General features: G+C 40.7%; 1 protein-coding gene across 1 annotated transcript; it reads right to left on the bottom strand.

Moving 5' to 3' along the window:
• Nucleotides 1-9,416: 9,416 nt before the first annotated feature.
• On the bottom strand, nucleotides 9,417-23,282 carry LOC133756442 (high mobility group protein B1-like). The gene is made up of 3 exons (XM_062187129.1): nucleotides 22,702-23,282; nucleotides 20,248-20,312; nucleotides 9,417-9,531 (listed from the first exon to the last, which is right to left on the bottom strand). Exons 1-3 carry the CDS (start codon nucleotides 23,194-23,196, stop codon nucleotides 9,417-9,419), a joined length of 675 nt encoding a protein of 224 aa, XP_062043113.1. The 5' UTR covers nucleotides 23,197-23,282.
• Nucleotides 23,283-24,751: the final 1,469 nt, after the last annotated feature.

Genomic DNA, 24,751 nt, shown 5'->3' with positions numbered 1-24,751 from the left:
TCTTTGGCTTTCCCAGGCCATAGCAGAGAGCTCGATCAGAAGAGGAGCAGCTGGGACTTGAACCGGTGCCCATATGGGATGCCAGCACTGCAGGCAGAGAATTAACCTACTGTGCCACAGTGCCACCCTGGTTATTTTTAATCAATAAAGCAGAAAATCTCATCTCAGTAAATGAAACATTTTTCCTTAGGCCTTAGTAAGTTGTTGGAAACTTATTTAGTTAAAGTTCTTCTGCTAGAGCCTAATTCACACTAGAAGCTTCTCTATTGCCTCTCATATGCTTCTCCAGTGCTTGTCCTGGCTCCTCAATCCTCAGAGTAGAGTGGGGAGTGAGTGACCTTGGGGCTAGTTTTCTGGGAAAAGAGAAAAGTCTCCAGATCTTACTGTATTCTTAGGTTCATGATTGCAGCTGGGTGTTTTCTGGGATGTAGCTGATTCTTTTCATTGGGAGCAGGTGGGTTTTGAGAGAAGCATCACACCAGTTATCGCACCTGCTGCCCCTAGTAGTTTACCCTGCAACCTTTTGTTGCTGTCTTCCCCTTCACATTGGCAGGATCCCTTCAAGACAGCTCAAGTTCAGGAATTCACCATGTCTGTTTAGCCCTTGGAAGCAATGAGTATTTTCCAAGCCAAATGGAGAAGTATTCCACCACCACTCATCCTTCCTACCTCACCTGGCCTCTGTCCATAGTTACAATCAAAGCCTTTTAGCATCCCCAAGTATTCTTGACATTGCATAAAAAAAACAGTCCTTGGGTTCTCCCAAATTCTATGGGGCAGTGTCCAAGTCTCCAAGTGATCATCTCAAAGTTTGTTTGCCTACCTGCCATAGCCCCTCTGACCACCACACATGTCAGAAGGTGAAAAATGTCACAGTCTTCAACCAGTTTTTAGGAAGAAATGCTCTCCTGGCATTTTTTTTTACTTAAAGATGTTATCTATTTACTTATTTTCATTTGATTTGAAAGCAGAAAGACAGAGATTCAGAGGAATCTTCCATCTACTGGTTCATTCCCCCCAGATGCCTGCAACAACTGGGTCTGGGCCAGGTCAAAGCCAGGATCCTGGAACTCAATCCAGATCTCCCCCATGACTGGAAGGGACCCGAGAATTTGCGCCATCATTTGCTGCCTCCCAGGGTGCACATCGCTATTGCTCAGCTTTCTTAACCCGAACCTTGATACCCTTAAAGTAGATTTGGGCTAAGTGTCACCATTTGTAGCACTTCTTGTATAACATACATTTTTGTGCACCTGCATGACTTTTCTTTGAAAAGATTTATTTATTTTTATTTGAAAGAGTTACACAGAGAGAGGGGAGGCAGAGAGAGAGAGAGAGAGAGAGAGAGAGAGAGAGAGAGAGGTCTTCCATCTGATGGTTCACTCCCCAGATGGCTGCAATGATTGGAGCTACACCAATCTGAAGCCAGGAGCCAGGAGCTTCTTCTGGGTCTCCCACGCAGGTGCAGGGGCCCAAGGGCTTGGGCCATCTTCTACTGCTATCCTAGGCCATAGCAGAGAGCTAGCTGGGACTTGAACTGGCGCCCATATGGGATGCTGACACTGCAGGCCAGGGTGTTAACCTGCTGCACACAGTGCTGGCCCCACTTTTATTTTATTTATTTATTTATTTTTTGGAAAATATCCACTCATTATCTCTTCAAATTTTGCCTCTTTCATGTAGTATTTCTTCCTTCTTGAGTTCCTTTTAAAATATGTTGGGCCTTGTGATTCAGGCCTCCACGTCTCTGAACCTCCCTCATGTCCATCCCATCATTTTATTTCTGGATCTCATTTAACGCCCCCACCCCTACCCCCAGATATTGTTCTCCCTCAGCTCTGGCTTCAGGAACACTATAGATCTCATGTGTTCCTAGGCATTGTGTTTTTTCTTTGGATTTTTTTCCATTTCCTGAAGTTCTACTTTAATCTTTTTAAAATCCACTTTTCAACTCTCGCTACCCTATCTTTCCATCTTTTCTTAGTTCTTCTTGGTGCTTCACTTCTTCATGTGATCTGTAGCTATTTCACTGGTAGCTTATACTGTGGGATGCTCCTGCCCCCAGTGACACTCATTACATCCAAATGGTGGAACACTCTCTGTAGTCTTTAGAGGCATTTGTTTCTGCCAGGGTCCCAGTCACCACCAACTATTGACCAAGTTTTATGTGTATTTATAAGCTTCAAGTTCTTCTATAGTGAGAAGAACAAAACCGTGGACTCCATACTTGCATGCAACAGCTTTGTGATTCTGCTTTCTCTTCTAGTTAGATTTTCTCACACATGCACAAAAATCTTTGCCTATCATTATTCCAAGAAAATGATGACCTCTCTTTTAGTTACCTAGGTTGCTGGGCAAAGGTTTCCTGGTCCCTTTTACATACATATCAGGCAAAGCTTCAATATTGCCGGCTTTAATGAGGAACCTCCTAGCAAGCTTCCCTCCTAGCACAGGTCCAAGTTCACATGCCCTGCTCCCATGTAGGCATTGAAATCCTGCTCAGTTCTTAGGATCTGTGTTTGACTCAGATCCCTTTGGGGCTTTCCTTCTTTCATTTCTTATCACCCCAACTTGAGTGTCTCCTCTGGTCCTTTCCATTTTTATCAAGCTATTCAATATCTTATATTTTATTGTTTATATTTCATGTTGTTTAATATGATCTAGAAGTTCAAGTGCTGGAATCAACCTGTCAGGATTCAAATCTCATTTCTTTCACTCGTTGGCTCTATAACCATGAGCAAGTTACTTATCCTCTTCAAACATCAGTTTCTTGGTCTATAAAATGAAAGTAATAAAATATCCAGCTACATTATTGCACAGATAAGGAGATTTAATACAGGGGAAGGGCCCAGAGCTCTATATAGCATGTGTTAAAAATCCAGGAAGTCATTAGCCATTATTGTTTTGTAGGTTATTTTTCTTATCATCATTATCAGCCATGAGTTTACACAAAACAAGGTCCTCCTTTTTGTTTCCCCTCTGGAAATGCTACAGTATATTTTCTTTTTAATCCCAAAACAGTATCGCCCTGCCATCTGTGATACTAAATAAGACTCCCTCCTCCACAATGTATGCAGACTTAGAAGATGCAAATCAACTTTAAATTTAGTCTGTGTAAACTATAATTAGAAAGAGTGAGATATTTCCAGGTCAATGTATACATTCCTGAACTAATTATAAGTCATTTTTATCATCTTCTCCCTCCCTCCCTCCCTCTCTCTCTCTCTCTTTTACTTACCTGAATCATGGCACCCTACATCAAGGCAAATAGTTGGGAGAAAGCAGTTGCATCCTAGCAATGGCACCAACGGCTCAGCTATCAAAGTCTCGCTGGTGGAGTTGAATAGCCTGTTCTAATCCCCCAGAGACATGTGGCCTCAGCAGGAAAGCCTTGCAAGAATGAACAGAGTGGTGCACACTGAGGGAGGCTTTGTAGTGTAGCCGAATGAATGACTTCTTGACATTCTCTCATCTCTGACATGACAGACATATGGTCTGTATCAATAAATAACAAGGATATAATTACGTTGAGGCTGGAGCATTCAGGGTGTGGTGACATTTGGTGAGCTAGCAAGTTGTCTGTGCTGCTCTTCATCCCAACAGGTGGAAGAAAATAAAATAACTGAGCCAAAATCTATTCATAGTACATGATAGTCTTGGGTTGCCTTTTGTTTCCCCCAAAGAAGCAGTAGGTCATGATCTAACTTGTGCCCATAGATGTCTGCTGATGCATTATTTAATCAACACTTTAAGGCAATCACAATCAGTCCTTAGAGCTTTCAATACACAGCTCTGTAAAACCATTCCCAGCCTTCCAGCTTGGGGTTTTTCATATCAAGGCTAATCATTATCTGATGTGTGATATAACCAGTACATTATTTTTTGCTCTCTGGACTTTATGGGACCTCTAAGTACAGGAACAGCTTTGTGCACTTCACCTCCCACCTGCGGTGAAGGGTGAGAGATCTGTGGACAAGGATGTTCCAATCAGAAAGGTACAAGGACAGGCTTTGTGTCTGCTTGTTTTCTACACCTAGGCTATATCTGCACAAAAACATCTGGACTGGAAACAAAAGGTGCAACTCAAATCAATGGCACCACATCAACTTTTAATTTATTTGCAACCTACAAATTTGCCAGTTTCTTAGCTAGAAGCCATCATAATGGTACCTCAGATGCTCCTGGACTTTGGTGGGGCCACATCCTAATAAACCTATCCTAGTGGGAAACAGTGATGGCACCTCACCTCCTGCACATCCTGGCTCAGCAGCACAGCACACTGGAAGGTGGTGTCCAGGGTTTCTCTACTGGCCTAGGGACTGCCCGAGAGCTGCACTGGCTGCCTCTTCCCAGCATCACAGGGAAAGATTAGACAGCACCAGCCTGGAAAGATCAACATTCATCATTTTACTGAATGCACGTGGCTTTCACGCCATCCTGAAGTCAGAAAAATCATTGTCCAACCAACAAAAGTTAGGAACCAGCTGTTTATAAAGCACTTCTTCGGGGAAAACCCTTGCTCCTCACCCTTAAACCCTTTCTTTCTCTCACAGTCCATTCTGAATCTTTAGGAAATCCCCTTGGCTCAACTTTCAATATACTCCACAATCACTCTTCTTCACAGCATGTTTGCTGTCACCACCCTAGTCTGAACAAATCATCTCTACCTTGACCACAAGACCCTGCCTAAGAGCTCCCTGCTTCTGTTCTAGCATCCTATACCTGTAACATACTACACCTGTAACATACTATTCAGTTTACTAATTAATTGTGTTTATTGTCTTGTTCAACTCCTCTCTCTAAAATATAAGCTGTGAGAACATAAATCTTCTATTTGATCATATTCACTAAGCACCAGACAAAATAAGTATATCCAGTAAACTTGAATTTTAGTTAAACAATGGATACTTTGTTTTAGTGTAAGTATACACTGTATAATAGTTGGTTCAAATTCACCTGGGAATGCTGTATTTTTATATGCTAAATCTGACAACCCTAACCTAGAATGCTGACATCATCATCATGAGAAGCATTCTATATGATCTATTTCTTTTAATTAAAATTAATTTGATTCCAAAATTCTACTAGTATTTTGAGATTTTATAAGCACTTTTCAGAAATGTGCATTGTCAAAAACCAAAACAGTGAAATGAAAAAAGTGAAGTATGCCCTCCACAATGCAATTGTTCAAAGATGTATTAAATCAATTACACTTATAAATTATACTTATAATCAATTACACTTAGAAAGCATTACACTTTATAATATTGCTCAAAAAGAAAACAGAACATTCTAAAATGAACATATGTTAGAGGACACATATTAGAGTGCAAAGCTGGAGATCTGAGTTGGAATCAATCCAATGTATAGTTAACAAGTACATGAAGAAGAATGAGTCCCAAACTGCCCATACCTCTGCCTTTCAATGATGTTGTGTAGTTTTCAATATCCAGATCTTATGAGCTATGTAGATGCATAGATTTATTTCCTAAGATGCAGAACATTTTTAGCTGTAATTTCTTACAGTATTTTCTACTTATGTGACCAGAAGCATGAAGAAATGACAAGTGTCAGATATCTCATTTTATTTTTTAAATGTTTATTTATTTATTTTTCATCTAGTTGAAAGGCAGAGGGAGAAGGTAAGGAAAACAGAAAGGGAGACAGAGAGGGAGAGAGAGAGAGACAGAATGAGAATGAGAGATCTTCCATCTGTTAGTTCATTCCCTAAATGCCCATAACAGCCAATGCTATGCCAGGCTGAAGCCAGGAGCCTGGAACTCCATGTGGGTGGCAGAGACCCAAGGAGTTCAGCCACGATCTCTTACCTCCCTGAATGCGTTAGCAGGAAGCTTGATTGGAATTTGAGTAGTTGGAACTTGAAACAGCATTCTGATATGGGATACATAAGCAGCAGCTTTACCTGCTGTGCCATAACAACCACCCCTAGACATCTCATTTTTATGAAAAAGAACATCATGAGATCCATCCCCTATTGAAATCTGTGATTATATATAAAGGTCTCGCCAAAGTAAAGAAACTACTTATATGACCCTGCTGTGAATTATATGTGATAATAAATACTATCAGAATAATCATCATAATAAGCTGCTTATTCAAAAGATGACACCAACATTTGAAGCATTTTTAGAACTTCTGTTTTGGGTTTTCCTGTAGCAAGGTAATAGTAAAGAACTATTAACAATAGGCCAGCGCCGTGGCTTAACAGGCTAATCCTCCGCCTTGCGGTGCCGGCACACCGGGTTCTAGTCCGGATTCGATCCCGGTTGCCCCTCTTCCAGGCCAGCTCTCTGCTATGGCCCAGGAAGGCAGTGGAGGATGGCCCAAGTCCTTGGGTCCTGCACCCGCATGGGAGACCAGGAGAAGCACCTGGCTCCTGGCTTTGGATCAGCGCAGTGCGCCGGCCACAGCGGCCATTGGAGGGTGAACCAACGGCAAAAAGGAAGACCTTCCTCTCTGTCTCATTCTCTCTCACTATCCACTCTGCCTGTCAAAAAAAAAAAAAAAAGAACTATTAACAAATGTTTTAATACCAGGCAGGAAGATGCAGAGCTAGGAATTGCAGTCTCTCAGCACCACCTGTGCTATACAGACTGCTTAAGAAAAGTTGCATTCTCAACATGGCCGACCTATGGACTCAGATTGATCTACTAAAACTTTAGGAGTGAAGTTATAAAATAATCATTATGCTTAACTTTTAACACAAAACAGTATGATTCAATTAGATTGATTTAATCTCTTAATTTAAGCAAGAAACGTAACTATGACTATTTCCTTTGTCCATCTATCCAATGAGACAGTTAGGTCTCCTCCACATCCCACCTGTATCTTAAGGCTTGCACAGTGCCTATGTGTCCATGGATGCCTGTCAGATATCTGTGCCATCTTGTTGATTTTACTCTGATGAGGCTAATGGAAGTTTGACCCCTCACACTTTGTTTTCTTTTTCAAGGTTATCTTTGCTATTCACGATCTCTTGCAATTGCAGATGAATTTTAAGATCAGCTTGCCAGTTTCCATGCAGAAAAGGAGCCGGACTTTAGAAAGAAACTGAATCTGTAAATCAGCGTGGAAAGTGTTGGCATCTTATTCCTAAGTCTTCCAAATTACAAACATAGGGCGTCTTTTCATTTATGTCCGTGTTCTTTAATTTCCTTCAGTGATGTGTAGTTTCCACTATTCAGGTCTTATGAGTTATGTAATGCATAGATTTATATTTTCATAAAATGTGGAATTTTTAGCCACAAGCTCTTGCAGCATTTTCTGTTCTTTTCTTTCTCGCTTCCTCCTGCAGCTCCCATTAACTTTCTATTAGTGCACTTGGTAGTGTCCTATCTCTGAATCTCTGTTCACTTTCTTCTTTCACTTTGTCTTACATTTTTCAGACTGCATAACCTTGTATAAACTATTTTTCAAGTTTTGTTTTCCAGCTAAATTCTGTTGGTGAGCTCTTCAGTGAATTCTTTTTTAAAACATTTATTTATTTTAAAGGCAGAATGATAGAAAGGGCGAGAAGAACAGAGCAAGATCGATCTGCCAACTGCTGGTTCACTCCTTAGATTGCCACAATGGCTGGGGCTCGTCCTGGCCAGCGCCAAGAGCCCAGAACTCCATAGGGGTCTCCCATCTGGGTGGGGGGCCCTACATACTTGGATCATCTTCCACTGCTTTCCCAGGGAGATGGATCAGAAGTGGAGCAGCCAGGATTCAAACTAGCCCTCCAATATCAGATGCCAGTGTCACAAGTGGTGGGTTAACCCACTGTGCCACATTGGGGTCTAGTGATTTTTTTTTTTTATTTTAGCTATTGTACTTTTCATCTCCAGAACTTTTCTTTAGTTTTTTTTTTAAACTTTTTAATCTCTGTATTGGTAATCTTTATTTGGTAAGATATCATTACCAAATTTTATTTTTCCAGATGGTTACTTTGAGTTCTTTGGAATACTTACGGTAGTTAATTTAGTCTGTGTCTAGTAAATCCAACATGCAAGCATTAATTGATTGCTTTTATTCCCTTGTAAGTGTGTAATCTGTTTCTTTGCATAATTCACAACATTTTTCTTACAAATTTATTAAAACTGGATATTTAAAATAATTTAATTTGGAGGCTGGCACAGCCTCTGCCTGAGATGTCAGCATTATATATGGGTACCAGCTCATGTCCCAGCTACTCCTCTTCCGATCCAGCTCTCTGTTATGGCCTTGGAAAGCAATGGAAGATGGCCCACGTGCTTGTGCCCCTGCTCCCACGTGGAAGACCTGGAAGAAGCTGCTGGCTTCTGGCTTTGGATCAGTGCAACTCTGGCTGTGCGGCCATTTGGGGAGTGAACCAGCAGATGGAAGACCTTTCTCTCTGACTCCCTCTCTGTGTCTGTAACTCTACCTCTCAAATAAATAAATAAAAATCTGAAAAAAATTAATTTGGCAATTCTGGAAATCAGATGCCCCCACTGCCTAGGATTTGTAGCTGGTTTTCATTTTTCAAAGCATTATTGCTGCTGTTGCTATTTGTTCTGCGCCTTGCGAACTAAGTCTATAAAGCATAAAGTTGTACATCATTTATTGCCTGTGGCCAATGAAGTCTTTGCCTGGTTAGCTTACTTGTCATCTAACATAGATTACTTTATATATTTTGAAATTCCTCCAGCCTTTCCTGCAAAGCTCTGTGTGCATGCTGGGGCACACATTCAGTGCTCTCGGAGTTTAAAGTCTACTCAGCCTTTGCTTCCTGCTTGTACAGAAACTCTTGGTCTTCTTGGGTCTTTTCCAGCTATGCACACAGACTTGCACATGTGTGTGGCCATCCAGATTCCCAAGAATCCAGCAGAGCTTCCTCAGCCTCCCATAGATATCTCATTCCAAAGCTTTTTCTTGTGATTGTTTCAGTCATTGTTGCTTATCACCTGCAAGGAATGTGTATGCCTCCTCCAACTCACATGTCGAAATCCTAACTGCCAAGGGGTAGCATTAGAAGGTGGGGTCTTCAGGAGGTGATGAGGTTGTGACAGTGGAGCCCTCATGAATAAGATCAGTGCCCTTAAAAAAGAGACTCTCAAGAGACACCTCATCCCTCCCACCATGTGAGGACCCAGCTACAAGGTGCCATCCGTGAACTAGGAAGGAGGCTTCAGCAGACAGTAAGCCTACCAGGATCTTGATCTTGGACTTCCCAAGACCACAGAACTGTGAGCAATAAATTTCTGGTGGTTATAAGCAACAGCATAAGGTTATTTGTGTTATGGCCACAAAACAGATGAAGACACCAACTCAAGCAGTACAATGTGAAATGTCTGATGCTGGGAATTTTTGATACATGCCCAGGAAAAAGGTCATTTGCACTGATTGAGTTCTGCATGGGTTCAAATGAAGACAAGCTCAGGTAGCTGCCAGACAGGTCAAATAATGGCAATCTCTGCCAATGCTGCTCCTTTGGGAGGCTCCCACACCATTTTGCTCCAGTAGCCCGCAGGCTGCTTTTGCACAACTATCTTGATGGTGAGGTCGTTGGTTCTGGGGAGAAGACGACAGAAACAGGATAAGAAAACACCACAAAGCTCACTTTTCTTACCAAGATTCACATGTTCTGTGCCAGTAAATGCCCTCCAAGTTGTTACAAGCTTTTGCTGAGTTTCTGGAGTTTTGAAAAAAAAGTTGACTTTGATGACTTTTGCCAATGCTCTTGTTGCTTTAAAGATCTTTGCTTTGCTTCTGAAATGCCAGTCTTCTTCCAGTATATATTTGTTAAAGATTTATTTATTTATTTGAAAGGCTCAGTTACATAGAGGGAGAGGAAGAGAAAGAGAGAGAGAGAAAGTGAGAGAGAGAGATCTTCCATCCACTGGTTCATGCTCCAAATGGCTTCAAGGGTGGAGCTGTGCTGGTCCGAAGCCAGGAGCCAGGAGCTTCATCTGGTTCTCCCACATGAGTGCAGGACTTCATCCATCTTCCACTGCATTTACACTCCATTAGCAGAGAGCTGGATCAGAAGTGGAGTAGCCAGGACTCGAACCAGTACCCATATGGAATGCCAGCACTGCAGATGGCAGCTTAACCAGCTCCACCACAGTACCAGCCCCTCTAGTATTTCTTAAATGAGATGTTCACCTTTGTTCCTCTTGATTAAGAAAGATCATATTCTGGAAGTTCCCTCCCTTCCTTATAACACATATATTGTCAAACCCATCCTTTGGTTTTGACAAATGTACAAATGGATATGCTAAGCATGCCACTGAGTTTCATGTGAGGAAAACCCAGGCCCTTCTTTGCTCATTCTAGTTGCTATTCATAGTGGAACATTTGTTCTCACATAGTTCTTCTGAAATCTTTATGTTCCACCCCTTTCCTCCAGTTTGTTATAATTTAACAGGCCTTCACGGAGCTAAAAGTATATAGGGGTCCACGTTGTGGTGCAGTGGTTAAGCCACTACGTGTGATGCTTGAATCCAATTTGAGTGCAGTTTGAGATCCCAGCAGCTCCACTTCCAACCCAGCTCCATGCTAATGCCCTGGAAATGCAGTGGATGTTGATCCATGTGCTTGGGCCCCTGCACCCACATGGGAGACCGACCCAGCCCTGGCTGTTGCAGCCATCTGGAAAGTGAAGCAGCAGATGGAAAATCTCTCTTTCCCTTTTCCCTCTTTCTATCACTCTTCCTTTGAAATAAGTAAATAGATCTTAAAATAGTTTTTAAAATCTTATATATCAAAATGGCAATATAAATAAATAAATCTTACTGAATATTAATAAAATAGTAGCAGGGAAATCAGGGTTTATCAGAAATACCAACCATGTTTCAAAGAAGTGCTTTTCTGCCTTAAACCAGTAAGACATTAAGTCAGGTCAGGCAACGTATCTTTGAAACCTGAAAATAATCAGTCATTACCTGGTGCATTTTGACATTGAGAAAGGAGCATCTTTATGTATTCAGGACAGTTCCAGGAAAATCAAGATGTAGATTTGTATTTTCTAGCATTTCAAAAATTTTCTAAACCTGTGCTATTTTACTAGGCAGAAGTATTTTATTCTCCATAAACTTATCAATTTGGCTCAGGTGATGATATGTGTGTGTGTGTGTGTGTGGAAGCTTTTATTTAATAAATATAAATTTCATAGGTACAGCTTTAGGAATATAGCAGTTCTTGCCCCCCCATACCTGGCCTCCCACCCCACCCCACCCCTGTCCCACCTCCTACTCCCTCTCCCATCCCATTCTTCATTAAGATTCACTTTTTTTTTTGACAGGCAGAGTGGACAGTGAGAGAGAGAGACAGAGAGAAAGGTCTTCCTTTTGCCTTTAGTTCACCCTCCAATGGCTGCCACAGCCTGCACGCTGCAGCCTTTTGAGTCCACAAACTCTGTCAGTATTTAGACAGGGCCATAAGCAAAGTGGAAGTTCTCTTCTCCCTTCAGAGAAAAGTACCTCCTTCTTTAATGTTCTCTTCTTCTATTGGCATCTCACTCACAGAGATCTTTCATGCAGGCCATTTTTTGCCATAGTGTCTTGGCTTTCCATGCCTGAAATGCTCTCATGGGCTTTTTAGCCAGATCCAAATGCCTTAAGGGCTGATTCTGAGGCCAGAGTGCTGTTTAGGGTGTTTGTCATTCGATGAGTCTGCTGTGTTACCCACTTCCCATGTTGGATCATTCTCTCCTTTTTAATTCTGTCTATTGTTACTAGCAGACACTTGTCTTATTTATGTGATCCCTTTGACACTTATTTCTCTCTTTATGATCAGTTATGCACTTAAAATAATGGCCTTAGCACCTGCCAACTGAATGGAATTTGGAGTCCCATGGCAAGTTTTTAGCTTTACCTTTAGGTGTAAGTCAATGGGAACATGTGCCGAACTGTACATCTACTCTCTCTCTTATTCCCACACTTATTTTTTACAGGGATCAATTTTAAATTGGATTTAAGCACCTAAATGTGTTAAGTAAAGAGTTCAACAAATGGTATTAAGTAGAAAAAGAAAATACTAAAAAGAATAAAATAGTAAACTGTTCCTAGACAGTCAGGACAGGGCTGATCAAGTCATTGCTTCTCATAATGTCAAATTTCACTTCTACAGGTTTCCTTTCAGGTGCTCAGTTAGTTGTCACAGATCAGGGAGAACATATATTTGTCCCTTTGGGACTGGCTGATTTCACTCAGTATGATGTTTTCCAGATTCCTCCATTTTGTTGCAAATGACCAGAATTCATGTTTTTTTTTTTTTTTACTGCTATGTAGTATTCTATAGAGTACATATCCCTTAATTTCTTTATCCAGTCTTCTGTTAATGGACAATTAGGTTGATTCCATGTCTTAGCTATTGTGAATTGAGCTGCAATAAATGTGGAGGTGCATACAACTCTTTTATTTGCCAATTTAATTTCCTTTGGTTAAATTCCATGGAGTGAAATGGCTGAGTCATATGTAGGACTATATTCAGATTTCTGAGGTATTTCCAAACTGTCTTCTATAGTGGTTTTACCAGTTTGTATTTCCACCAACAGTGGATTAGGGTACCTTCTCCCCACATCCTTGCCAGCATTTGTTGTCTGTTGATTTCTGTATGAAAGCCATTCTAACAAGGGAGAGGTGAAACCTCACTGTGGTTTTGATTTGAATTTCCCTGACAGCTAGCAATCCTGAACATTTTTTCATGTATCTGTTGGCCATTTGGATTTCTTCTTTTGAAAAATGTCTATTTATATCCTTGGCCCATTTCTTAAGTGGGTTGTCTATGAGTTCCAATAGTCCCTTAGTAGAGTACTTTGGATCCCCTATATAAAGAATCTTGTCGTCTTCAAATAGGGATAGTTTGACTTCTTCCTTCCCAATTTGTAACTCTTTGATTTCTTTTTCTTGCTTAATGGCTCTGGATAAAACTTCCAGTACTGAGCCGGCACCACAGCTCAATAGGCTAATCCTCCGCCTTGCAGCGCCAGTACACCGGGTTCTAGTTCCGGTGGGGGCGCCGGATTCTGTCCCGGTTGCCCCTCTCCCAGGCCAGCTCTCTGCTATGGCCAGGGAGTGCAGTGGTGGATGGCCCAAGTGCTTGGGCCCTGCACCCCATGGGAGACCAGGAGAAGCACCTGGATCCTGTCATCGGATCAACGCAGTGCGCCAGCCGCAGCGCGCCGGCCGCAGCGGCCATTGGAGGGTGAACCAACGGCAAAGGAAGACCTTTCTCTCTGTCTCTCTCTCTCACTGTCTGCTCTGCCTGTAAAAAAAAAAAAAAAAAAAAAAAAAAAAGCCTTCCAGTCAGTACTATACAGAATACCAGTAGTGAGAGTAGTGAGAGTGGGCATCCCTGTCTGAGACCAGATCTCAGGGGGAATGCTTCCAACTTTTCCCCAATTAATAAAATGCTGGCCAAATGTTTGTCATAAATTGCCTTGATTGTTTTGAGGAATGTTCCTTCTATACCCAATTTCTTTAGAGTTTTCATCATGAAAGGGTATTGTATTTTATCAAATGCTTTAGCTGCATCTATTGAGATAATCGTATGGTTTTTGTTCAGCAGTTTGTTAATGTGATGTACCACATTGATTGATTTGTGAATGTTGAACCATCCCTGCATACCAGGGATAAACTCCACTTGGTAAGGGTGGATAATCTTTCTGATGTGTTGTTGGATTCTATTGGCTAGAAGTTTGTTGAAGATTTTTGCATCAATGTTCATCAGGGAAATTGGTCTGTAATTCTCTTTCTCTGTTGCATCTTTTTCAGGTTTAAGAATTAGGGTTATTCTGACCTCATAGAAGGAATTTAGGAGGATTCTCTCTCTCAATTATTTTTTAATAACTTGAGAAGAATTGGAGTTAGTTCTTCTTTAAATGTCTGGTAGAATTCAGCAGTGAATCCATCTAGTCCTGGGCTTTTATTTGTTGGGAGGTACTTCATTACTGTTTCAATTTCTGTCTTGGTTACGGGTGTGTTTAGGTTTTCTATGTCTTCATGGCTCAATTTAGTTAGGTTGTATGTGTCCAGGATTCTATCCATTTCTGCTAGGTTTCCCAGTGTGTTGGCATACAACTCTTGGTAGTAATTTTTATTTCTGTGATGTCTGTTGTTACATTTCCTTTTTCATCTCTAATTTTACTGATTTGGGTCTTTCTCCCCCTTTTTTTTTGGTTAGTTGGGCCAACGGTGTGCCAATTTTGCTTTTTTTTTTTTTTTTTTTTTTTTTTTCAAAAAACTAGCTCTTCATTTTGCTAATCTTTTGGGTTTTTTTATTCAATTTTGTTGATTTCTTCTCTAATTTTAATTATTTCTTTTCTATTATTTGCTGTTGTGTTTCTAGGGTTTGAGATGCATTGATAGCTCATTTATTTGGTGCCTTTCCAATTTCTTGATGTAGGCACCTATTGCTGTAAACTTTCCTCTTAACACCACTTTTGCTGTATCCCATAAGTTTTGATATGTTGTGTTGTCCCCTTCATTTGTTTCTAGAAATTTTTTGATTTCTCTTTTGATTTCTTCTATGATGCACTGTTCATTCGGGAGTATGTTGTTCAGTCTCAATGTGTTTGCATATGTTCTAGAAATTCCCGAGTTGCTGATTTCCAGCTTCATTCCAATGTGGTCCAAGAAAATGAATGGTATGATTTTAATTTTTTTGAATTTGCTGAGACTTGCTTTATGGCCTAGTATGTGGTCAGTCCTAGAGAAAGTTCTATGCACTCGTGAGAAGAATTTGTATTCTGCAACTGTAGGATGAAAAGTTCTGTAGATATCTGTTAGGTCCATTTAGTCTATATTGTCAATTAAATCTGCTGTCTCCTTGTTGATTTTCTGTCTGGTTGATCTATCCATTGCTGAAAGTGAAGTATTGAAGTCTCCCAATACTATTGTATTGTAGTTTAAATCTCCCTTTAAATCCCTTAACATTTCTTTTAAATAGCCAGGTGCCCTGTAATTAGATGCATATACGTTTATAATAGTTACATCTTCCGGCTGGCACCGCGGCTCACTAGGCTAATCCTCTGCCTGCAGCGCCGGCACACCGGGTTCTAGTCCCGGTCGGGGCACCGATCCTGTCCCGGTTGCCCTTCTTCCAGGCCAGCTCTCTGCTGTGGCCAGGGAGTGCAGTGGAGGATGGCCCAAGTGCTTGGGCCCTGCACCCCATGGGAGACCAGGAGAAGCACCTGGCTCCTGCCATCGGATCAGCGCAGTGCGCCGGCCGCAGCGCGCTACCGCGGCGGCCACTGGAGGGTGAACCAACGGCAAAAGGAAGACCTTTCTCTCTGTCTCTCTCTCTCACTGTCCACTCTGCCTGTCAAAAAAGAAAAAAAAAAGAAGAAGAAAAATAGTTACATCTTCCTGTTGAATTTATCCCTTAATCATTATATAGTGTCCTTTTTTGTCTTTTTTAACAATTTTTGTGTTAAAGTCTATTTTGTCTGATATTAAGATGGCTACACCAGCTCTTTTTTGGTTTCTGTTGGCATGGAATATCTTTTTCCATCCTTTCACTTTCAGTCTGTGTGTGTCTTTGTTGGTGAGATGTGTTTCTTGTAAGCAGCAAATAGATGAGTTTTTTTAATTCATTCAGCCGGTCTGTACCTTTTACCTAGGTAGTTGAGTCCATTTACATTCAAGACTACTATTGATAAATAATGACTTTGCCCTGCCATTTTTCCAAAAATATTTCTAATTTATACTTTGAACTTCCTTTGATCTTTTACTGAAAGATCTTCTTCCTTTACCTTCTTTCATAATGATGACCTTGTTTCTGTGTTTCTGTGTGCAACATATCCTTAAGCATCTTTTGCAGGGCTGCATGGGTGGTGACAAATTCTTTCAATTTCTATTTGTTACAGAAGGTCTTTATTTCACTTTCATTCAGAAATTAGAGTTTTGCAAGGCATAATATTCTGGGATGACAGTTTTTTTCTCTTAAGACTTGGACTGGGCCGGCGCCGTGGCTTAACAGGCTAATCCTCCGCCTTGCGGCGCCTGCACACTGGGTTCTAGTCCCAGTTGGGGCGCCAGATTCTATCCTGGTTGCCCCTCTTCCAGGCCAGCTCTCTGCTATGGCCCGGGAAGGCAGTGGAGGATGGCCCTAGTCCTTGGGCCCTGCACCCCATGGGAGACCAGGAGAAGCACCTGGCTCCTGGCTTCGGATCAGCACAATGCGCCGGCCGCAGCGGCCATTGGAGGGTGAACCAACGGCAAAAGGAAGACCTTTCTCTCTGTCTCTCTCTCTCACTATCCACTCTGCCTGTCAAAAAAAATAAAATAAAATAAATAAATAAATAAAGACTTGGACCGTATCTAGCCATTCCCTCCTAGCCTGTAGGGTATCTGATGAGAAGTCCACTGTGAGTCTGATTGGAGATCCTTTGAAAGTAACCTGGCATTTCTCTCATGCACATTTTAGAATCTTCTCTTTATGTTTTACTGTGGTGAGTTTGATTACAATGGTTTGTGGCATGGATCTTTTCTAGTCATGTCCATTGGGAGTTCTGTGTGCTTCCTGTACTTGGATGTCCCTCTTTTTCTCCAAACCTAGGAAGTTTTCTGCTGTTATTTCACTAAAAATTCCTTCTAATCCTTTCTCTCTCTCTCCATGACTTCAGGAACTCCTAGAACCTGAATGTTGGTTTCTTTTAATAGTATCCTGCAGATTCCAAGATTGTTTTCTAGCTTTCTAATTTCCTCTTTTTGCCTTTGGTTTGACTGTATACTTTCCTGTGCTTTGTCTTCTAAGTTTGATTTTCTCTCTTCTGCTTCACTGATTCTGTTTTTAATGCACCCCACTGCATTTTTTATTTGTTCTATTGAATTCTTCATTTCGTTTTGATTTATCTTTTTTTTTTTTTTTTTTTTTTGGACAGGCAGAGTGGATAGTGAGAGAGAGTGAGACAGAGATAAAGGTCTTCCTTTTTGCCATTGGTTCACCCTCCAATGGCTGCTGCTGACAGCACATCTCGCTGATCCGAAGCCAGGAGCCTGTTCTCCCATGCGGGTGCAGGGCCCAAGCACTTGGGCCATCCTCCACTGCCTTCCCGGGCCATAGCAGAAGCTGGCCTGGAAGAGGGGCAACCGGATAGAATCCCGACCGGGACTAGAACCCGGTGTGCCAGCACCGCAAGGTGGAGGATTAGCCTGTTAAGCCATGGTGCCGGTCAATGATTTATCTTTAAGATCTCAATTTCATGGGAAAAATTTCTTTCATGTCCTGCATGTATTTTGATAGTTCATTGATTTGCTTTTGATTACTTCTATGTAATCTTATGATCAATTTTTTGAGTTCCATTTCTTGCATTTTTTCTATCTTATCATCTTCACAATCTAGTATTGAAATGTCTTGTTCTTTTGGGGTCATCATGCTGTCATCTTTCTTTTTGTTTCTTGTATTGGTGTATTTGTTCTTCAGCATTTGTGGAAATACCCGTTGGTTTCTTTCCTTTTTTTTTTTTTTTTCTGTGGTGGCTTTTATCATTGTACTATGACTCTGCAGATAAGTGGAATTTCTGCTTTCAGTGAATCTCTAGACGCTTGTAGTAGGTGTGACCAGAAAGCTCTGTTCAGCTCTCCAGGTTTAAACATGTGCCTAAGGTGACACACCCAGGTTTGGTGTGGTAAATCTTCTCTCTCTTTTTTTAATCAGAAGGGAGTTATATTCTGCTCAGCTGAGCTCCTCTCAATGGAGACTAGTGCCTGAGTATTAGCCCCAGTGGGTATATTCGTCCACTCTGTCCCAAGGACAACACAAAGGATCTGTACAGTCGTCAGTGTACATTCACATTCCCCAACAATGTCTCTCACCAGGTAACCAGGAACCCCCAAGCTTGTGGCTTCTCCTACTGAGACTGTTCAAAGTCCCAGCCACGCTGTGAGTCCTCCACACACCCTCAGTTGGTTTTTTTTTTTTTTTTTTTTTTTCATAATCCCTGTTCAGAAGCTTTACACAGTCACAAGCTCCTAGTCCCCTGTTAGTTCTCCCAACCAGAGTCAGGGGTCTCTGCTTGGCTGGTTGCCGGGCACAGACATGAGCTGGCACAGCTGTTATGTATGTCCAAAATGGTGCCCGCTCTATTGGCTTGTTGCAGTATGCCATTGTAAACTGATCAGGGAGAGAGAAACATGCCCATCCTATCCCCCTTTTTTTTTCCCTCTTCTAATTTGGCTGGTACACTTTCTCCCATGGGGCTTCAAGCCACATTCCCTCTAGGCTCTTCCTGCCTCTTTTTCGCCAGTGACTTGGGCTGCTGCAGTATGTTCCCACTTCACTTTCCAGCATTGGTGCATAGGCTCTTGGCTGTTGGAGTCCCGAGCCATGAACACCCACACCCTCCACGTAGGTTCACTGTGTCCCTCTATGTTCGGTAGTTTCCTCTGCCATTTTTTCCCTAACCCTTCCCAGAGACTACACTATCACCACTTTTTTAAAACTATCTTCTCCTGGGCTAGAGCAATAAGCTTCCTTCCTATTCTGCCATCTTATAACCTCTCAAGGTGATTATATATAGTGAGACTTCAAAAAAGTTTGTGGAAAATCCATATTATGAAACAATTATGGATGGATTTATATTTTTTTGCAACAAAATAAACTTATCTTTTAATTCCATGTTTCCATGAACATTTTGAAGTGCTCTCATATATAGACTACAAAACCTTTCATGAAAACGTATGTATCTGATGCTCATGCATGTATATAATGCTTATATCTAAGCTGATTTATTTTGCCTTATGGAACTATGATATTTCACAAAATGCAAGACAGTTTAAGAAAATATTGATTTACTTTTTCCATGCAAAATTACTTGTTGGTCTTTTTTGGTAAGAAAAAATGATAATTTCTTACATATAAGTGTGCAAGACAAAGAAACAGAAAGTTGAAATTGGAAGAAAAAGTAGATTAAAACCCTCATTTTTGGGGCCAGCGCTATGGCCTAATGGATAAAGCCACTCCCTGCAGTGCTGGCATCCTATATGGGTGTCGATTTGAGTCCCAGCTGCTCCACTTTAGATCCAACGTTCTGCTATGGCCTGGGAAAGCAGTAGGAGATGGCCCAAGTCCTTGGGCCTCTGCACTTGTGTGGGAGACTCAGAAGAAGCTCCTGGCTCCAGGCTTCAGATTGGTGCAGCTCCAGCCATTGCAACCAATTGGAGAGTGAAACAGTGAATGGAAGACCTCGCTGTCTCTCTCTCTCTCTCTCTCTCCCTCTCTGCCTCTCCTTCTTTCTATGTGTAACTCTGACTTTCAAATAAATAAATAAATCTTTTTAAAAACTCTCATTCTTAAGGCTTTGGGGAAAATAGCTTAAATATCAGAAAAATATTCAACTGTGCTCTTTCTTCAATGCCTTTCACATCACTGATTCATCACTTGAATTATCCTCTAACGTTAGAAGAAACAATGCTTTAATTAAGACAGCTGGTACTGAAATGGATTCTCATTGTGAGTTCAAAATGACACTGCTCTCTATACAAATGGGACCATGTATATTCCATACACTTTGATATAAATAGAAACAGAACAGATAGGCCAAAATAAATTATTTTTGTAAGATGTTTGGGTTATTTCCCTGTGTTGGATGTGAATAATTGAGTAAATTACATTGGTTTGTAAACAGAAAGAAATAAATATCCTATCTCCATCCACAAGCACACACATGCATATCTACCTTCACATCGCTTTTGCCATCTCAGTGGTTTGAAATACAAGACAGAAAGGTTTCTTGATTTGTGCAAGAGTCACTGCAAGAATACGACAGAAATCCTGACTGTGTTTTGACTCTTTGGTGTGCTTTTTAGCTAATTTATTGGCACTTGTCTCTTTGGCAGAGCCTACTGCATTGCTCTCTAAATGGAGTACTTTAAGGACAGAGATCAACTGTCTGCTTTCTCTAATTGACACTCCTGTACTCCCATCAACATCTTGCTGTGCTGTCTCTTCTATTTCTCCCAGTTTCCAAATTTCTGGAGTGCCTCTCACATCAAGGGTATATACCTGTGATTACACAAGAGTATTGCTGAGTGAAGAAATAAATATCTAGATGTCCCAGAGAATATCTGGAACATTTTCAGGCCTAGAAAACATCTCCTGGGGAGAAAAAGCCAAGCCAGGAAAAAGCACTATGGTCCTCTGACTGGCAAAGCCATACATTATATGAACAGATATGTCCCTGTGTTCCTGCCCCATCTCAGTCCAACCTTGGTATAGACACAGTGGGAGGAGGTGCATGGCCCCTCCTCCCGATCTGCCACTTAGAAACTCACAGACATATACCCAGGCAATAGCTGCAGGTGCCTTATGTCAGTGAGTACAAAATGTCCATGCTCGGAGCCTGAGAACTACACCCGTAGAGGATAAACCAACACATCCACGGAGAATGGAGAGAGAACCCTGAGGAGGGAAGACGTACACTTAAGAGATACACAAGCATTGTAATTTTGCCTCTTAATGTTGACCTGGGCTCATTGGAACTGTTCCTGAGTATGGTGAGTAATACACTCATAGGCTACCGGCTACAACTTTGAGTTATTACAATCAATCAATATTATGCAAACTAGTCCAGGAATTGATGGACAAGAGAGGCAATCTGAAAGCTAATTTTGATGGACCTATGATTTGTTGATTTTTTTCTGTATCTCAAATTCTCATCATTCACAGTGATTACTTCTTTGGTTTCTGGCTAAGGCAAAAGTGTAGTAAACAAGGTATTTATCTGTTCTGACAGATCTTCTCACATAAATATGTACTTCACAAACAGAACTTTCCTGCATTTTTGTTGTAAATTGGCTGGAAATCAGCACAATAAATATACTAATTGTAACATAACAGGCCTCAACACGTTTATAAGATGAACTTTTAAATGAAGAAATATACTAATATTTTTAGTATCAAGGGGTTTTTACAAAATATATACACATTTATAACTGACTAAAAGGAATTCTCATTCAGGCCATGATAAAATAACATGTATCAGACTTACCCTAACACCATTAAATAAGAACTATAACTGCAAGATAAAATTCATGAAACAACTGATAGAGGGCATTGGGCAGCAAGCCCTATGTGGGTACAATTCTCAAGACAGTGGAAATAGATCAGACGAGTCTCACATTCTTTCCAGATTTCTTTCTGAAGTTATTTTCCAACCCTTGGCACTGTGAAATAGAGCCCAAGCACAGAGTGTCCAGTTTCACTGGGCAGAAGGATGAGAGATCAGAGCTTGGATCTCTATGAATGCTAGAGTTTAGCGGTGTATACCAACCAAGGGACAACTAAAACTAAGGAGCCAAAAAGTCTGCACAAAAATGCTCATTGTATGTAAATAAGACATACCCAAAGAAAGGGTGAAGCTGGCACTGGGGCACAGCAGCTCAAGCCATCACTTGCAACAGCCACATCCACATATCAGCACCAGTTCGAGTCCTGGCTGCTCCAGTTCCTATCTGGCTCCCTGCTAATGTGCCTGGGAAGGCAGTAGAAGACAGTCAGCCACCTGAGTGGGAAACCCAGACAGAGTTCCTGGCCCTTTGGCCCAGCCCAACTATTGTGGCCATTTGGGGCATGAACCAGTAGGTAGAAGATGTCTTTCTCTCTGTCTTTCCCTCTGTGTGTGTGTGTGTGTGTTTGATTCCATCTTTCAAATAAGTAAAATAAATATTAGAAAATAAAGGAAGCCTATTTCTCTCTCTCTCTCTCTCTCTCTCTCTCTCTCTCTCTCTCACACACACACACACACACATACGGCTGCTGGGAGGTTAACTGATGAGCAAAGATTTCAGAAGTTTCAAAATACTGGGAGGATCTAAAGATTCCAGCCCAGTCATACTGAAGAAACTCTGATGAACACTTCATTTACTCAGTCAAGACTGCATAAAGTCCATGTACTAAGGGAGAGGGCAATGTTCTAGGATTAAGAAAAGAAAAAAAAAAAAAAACCAATTACCCTAAAAAAAATCTAAATCCAACTCTTGACAGAATCAAGTGATCTGCCAGTCATTTAAATGGTGCCAATACAAAACTGAACATATGTTATACAAAAATAAAAATGCAGAGCTTCTGAAACAAACACTGAGCATACAATTAAAAAATCACAAGATAAATGAAGAGGCAGGAAGAAGGGATAATAATCAAGAGAAAAAAGGAGTCTGCAGAGCAGATAGAAAGAAGATCCAAATGTTGGAGTCAACACAGAATGACTCCCAAATAACTACAAATGTTAGGTTGAAGACAATGAAGGACAATATAGATAAAATATGTAGTGTTTCAGCAGAGAATTATAATTAGTAGAAGTGTTAAATGATCATCTTAGAACTAAAAAGAAGTATCTAAAGTCACTTGATGCATCTGACAAAAATAAATTTAGTGAACTCACAGATAGGTTGATAGAAATAACAAAACTAGAGTGAAAAAAGAAAAAAAATGTCAAACACAAGAACACAGAAAAAGAGAGATCAGGATCACAATGAAAGATTTATAACATGCACCATTTGCAAGCAACTGAGGTATCTCCTCTCCATCCAGAAGAAAGACAAAATAAAATAGAAGAACACTGAAGGAAATAATACCCATAGTATTTTCCAAATATGAAAGATGTGAATTCCAAAAGCTCAACAAAATCTAAATAGGAGAAATACAAAGAAGCCCACAACTAAGTGCTTCAGGCTCAAATTGTTGAAGATTAAAAATTAAGCAAAAAATTAATCTTAAAAGTAGCTTTAAAATATGTACAATTGCTCGGTGTGCGGCAACATCCTTCTCGTACTTTTCCTTCAGCTTGGCAGCCTTCTTCTCGTAGGGCTGCTCGTCATCTGCAGCAGTGTTATTCCACATCTCTCCTAGTTTCTTTGCAACATCACCAATGGACAGGCCAGGATGCTCTCCTTTGATTTTGGGGCGATACTCAGAACAGAACAAGAAAAAGGCCGAAGGAGGCCTCTTGGGTGCATTGGGATCCTTGAACTTCTTTTTTGTCTCCCCTGTAGGAGGGATATAGGTTTTCATTTCTCTTTCATAACGAGCTTTGTCCGCCTTTGCCATGTCTTCAGATTTTCCCTTCTCTTTAGCAGACATGGTCTTCCACCTCTCTGAGCACTTCTTAGAAAACTCTGAGAAGTTGACAGAAGCATCTGGGTGCTTCTTCTTATGCTCCTCCCGGCAAGTTTGCACAAAGAATGCATATGATGACATTTTGCCTCTCGGCTTCTTAGGATCTCCTTTGCCCATGTTTAGTTATTTTTCCTCAGTGAGGCACAGAGTCGCCCAGTGCCCGTCCGGCTCTCACTTGCCCCGGCGCTGTCTCTATGGAGTTCAATGTATATTGCCGCATACCGAGCTAAAGGAAAACCTGATGCAGCGAAAAAGGGAGTCGTCAAGGCTGAAAAGAGCAAGAAAAAGAAGGAAGAGGAGGAAGATGAAGAAGACGAAGAGGATGAGGAGGAAGAGGAAGATGAAGAAGATGAAGAAGATGATGATGATGATGAATAAGTTGGTTCTAGCGCAGTTTTTTTTTCCTTGTCTATAAAGCATTTAACCCCCCTGTACACAACTCACTCCTTTTAAAGAAAAAAAATTGAAATGTAAGGCTGTGTAAGATTTGTTTTTAAACTGTACAGTGTCTTTTTTTGTATAGTTAACACACTACCGAATGTGTCTTTAGATAGCCCTGTCCTGGTGGTATTTTCAATAGCCACTAACCTTGCCTGGTACAGTATGGGGGTTGTACATTGGCATGGAAATTTAAAGCAGGTTCTTGTTGGTGCACAGCACAAATTAGTTATATATGGGGACGGTCGTTTTTTCATCTTCAGTTGTCTCTGATGCAGCTTATACGAAATAATTGTTGTTCTGTTAACTGAATACCACTCTGTAATTGCAAAAAAAAAAAAAAGTTGCAGCTGTTTTGTTGACATTCTGAATGCTTCTAAGTAAATACAATTTTTTTATTTAAAAAAATGTACAATTGTCTCATGTTGAACAAGGAGAAATATACCACATAAGTGGAAATATCAATGTTTGAAAAAAATTTTTAGGCAATGAAGATCATTCTTACAAGAACACTTGTATTAAGAGAAGTTCTTCAAGTTAATGTAAAAGTGAGAAACAAGAAAGGTAAACAACGGGTAAATAGAAAACATTAATGACCATTTAGAGTAACAATAATAAAGTTGTCTATGATTTAAAATACATATCAAAGTAAAATATATCTTCAAACTAGCAAAACATATAAGGGGCAAATGTAGTTTTTGCATTGCTCATGGTGTGGTATAGTACTAATTTAAAGTAGAGGCCAGCACTACAGGTAAAGCTGCTGCCTGCAGTGCCAGCAAACCCATATGGGCACTGGTTTGAGTCCTGGCTGCTCCACTTTCTTTCTTTTTTTTTTAGAAAATTTTTATCTAATAAATATAAATTTCAAAAGTACAACTTTTGGATTATAGCAATTTTTCCTCTCATTAACCACTCTCCCACCCACAAACCATCCCATCTCCTACTTCCTCTCCCATCCCATTCTTCATTAAGATTCATTTTTAATTATCTTTACACACAGAAGATCAACTTATTATATACTAAGTAAAGATTTCAACAAATTGCACTCACACAGACACACAAAGTATAAAGTACTGTTTGAATACTAGTTTTACTGTGAATTCGCATAGTACAACACATTAAGGACAGAGATCCTACATGGGAAGTCAGGGCACAGTACTGACAATTGACACTCTTATTTATGATGTCAGTAATCACCCAAGGCTCTTGTCATGAACTGCCAAGGCTATGG

This window comes from Lepus europaeus, chromosome 3 (assembly GCF_033115175.1).
Source record: "Lepus europaeus isolate LE1 chromosome 3, mLepTim1.pri, whole genome shotgun sequence".
Classification (NCBI taxonomy): domain Eukaryota; kingdom Metazoa; phylum Chordata; class Mammalia; order Lagomorpha; family Leporidae; genus Lepus; species Lepus europaeus.
This window is presented reverse-complemented; position numbering and strand designations above follow the sequence as displayed.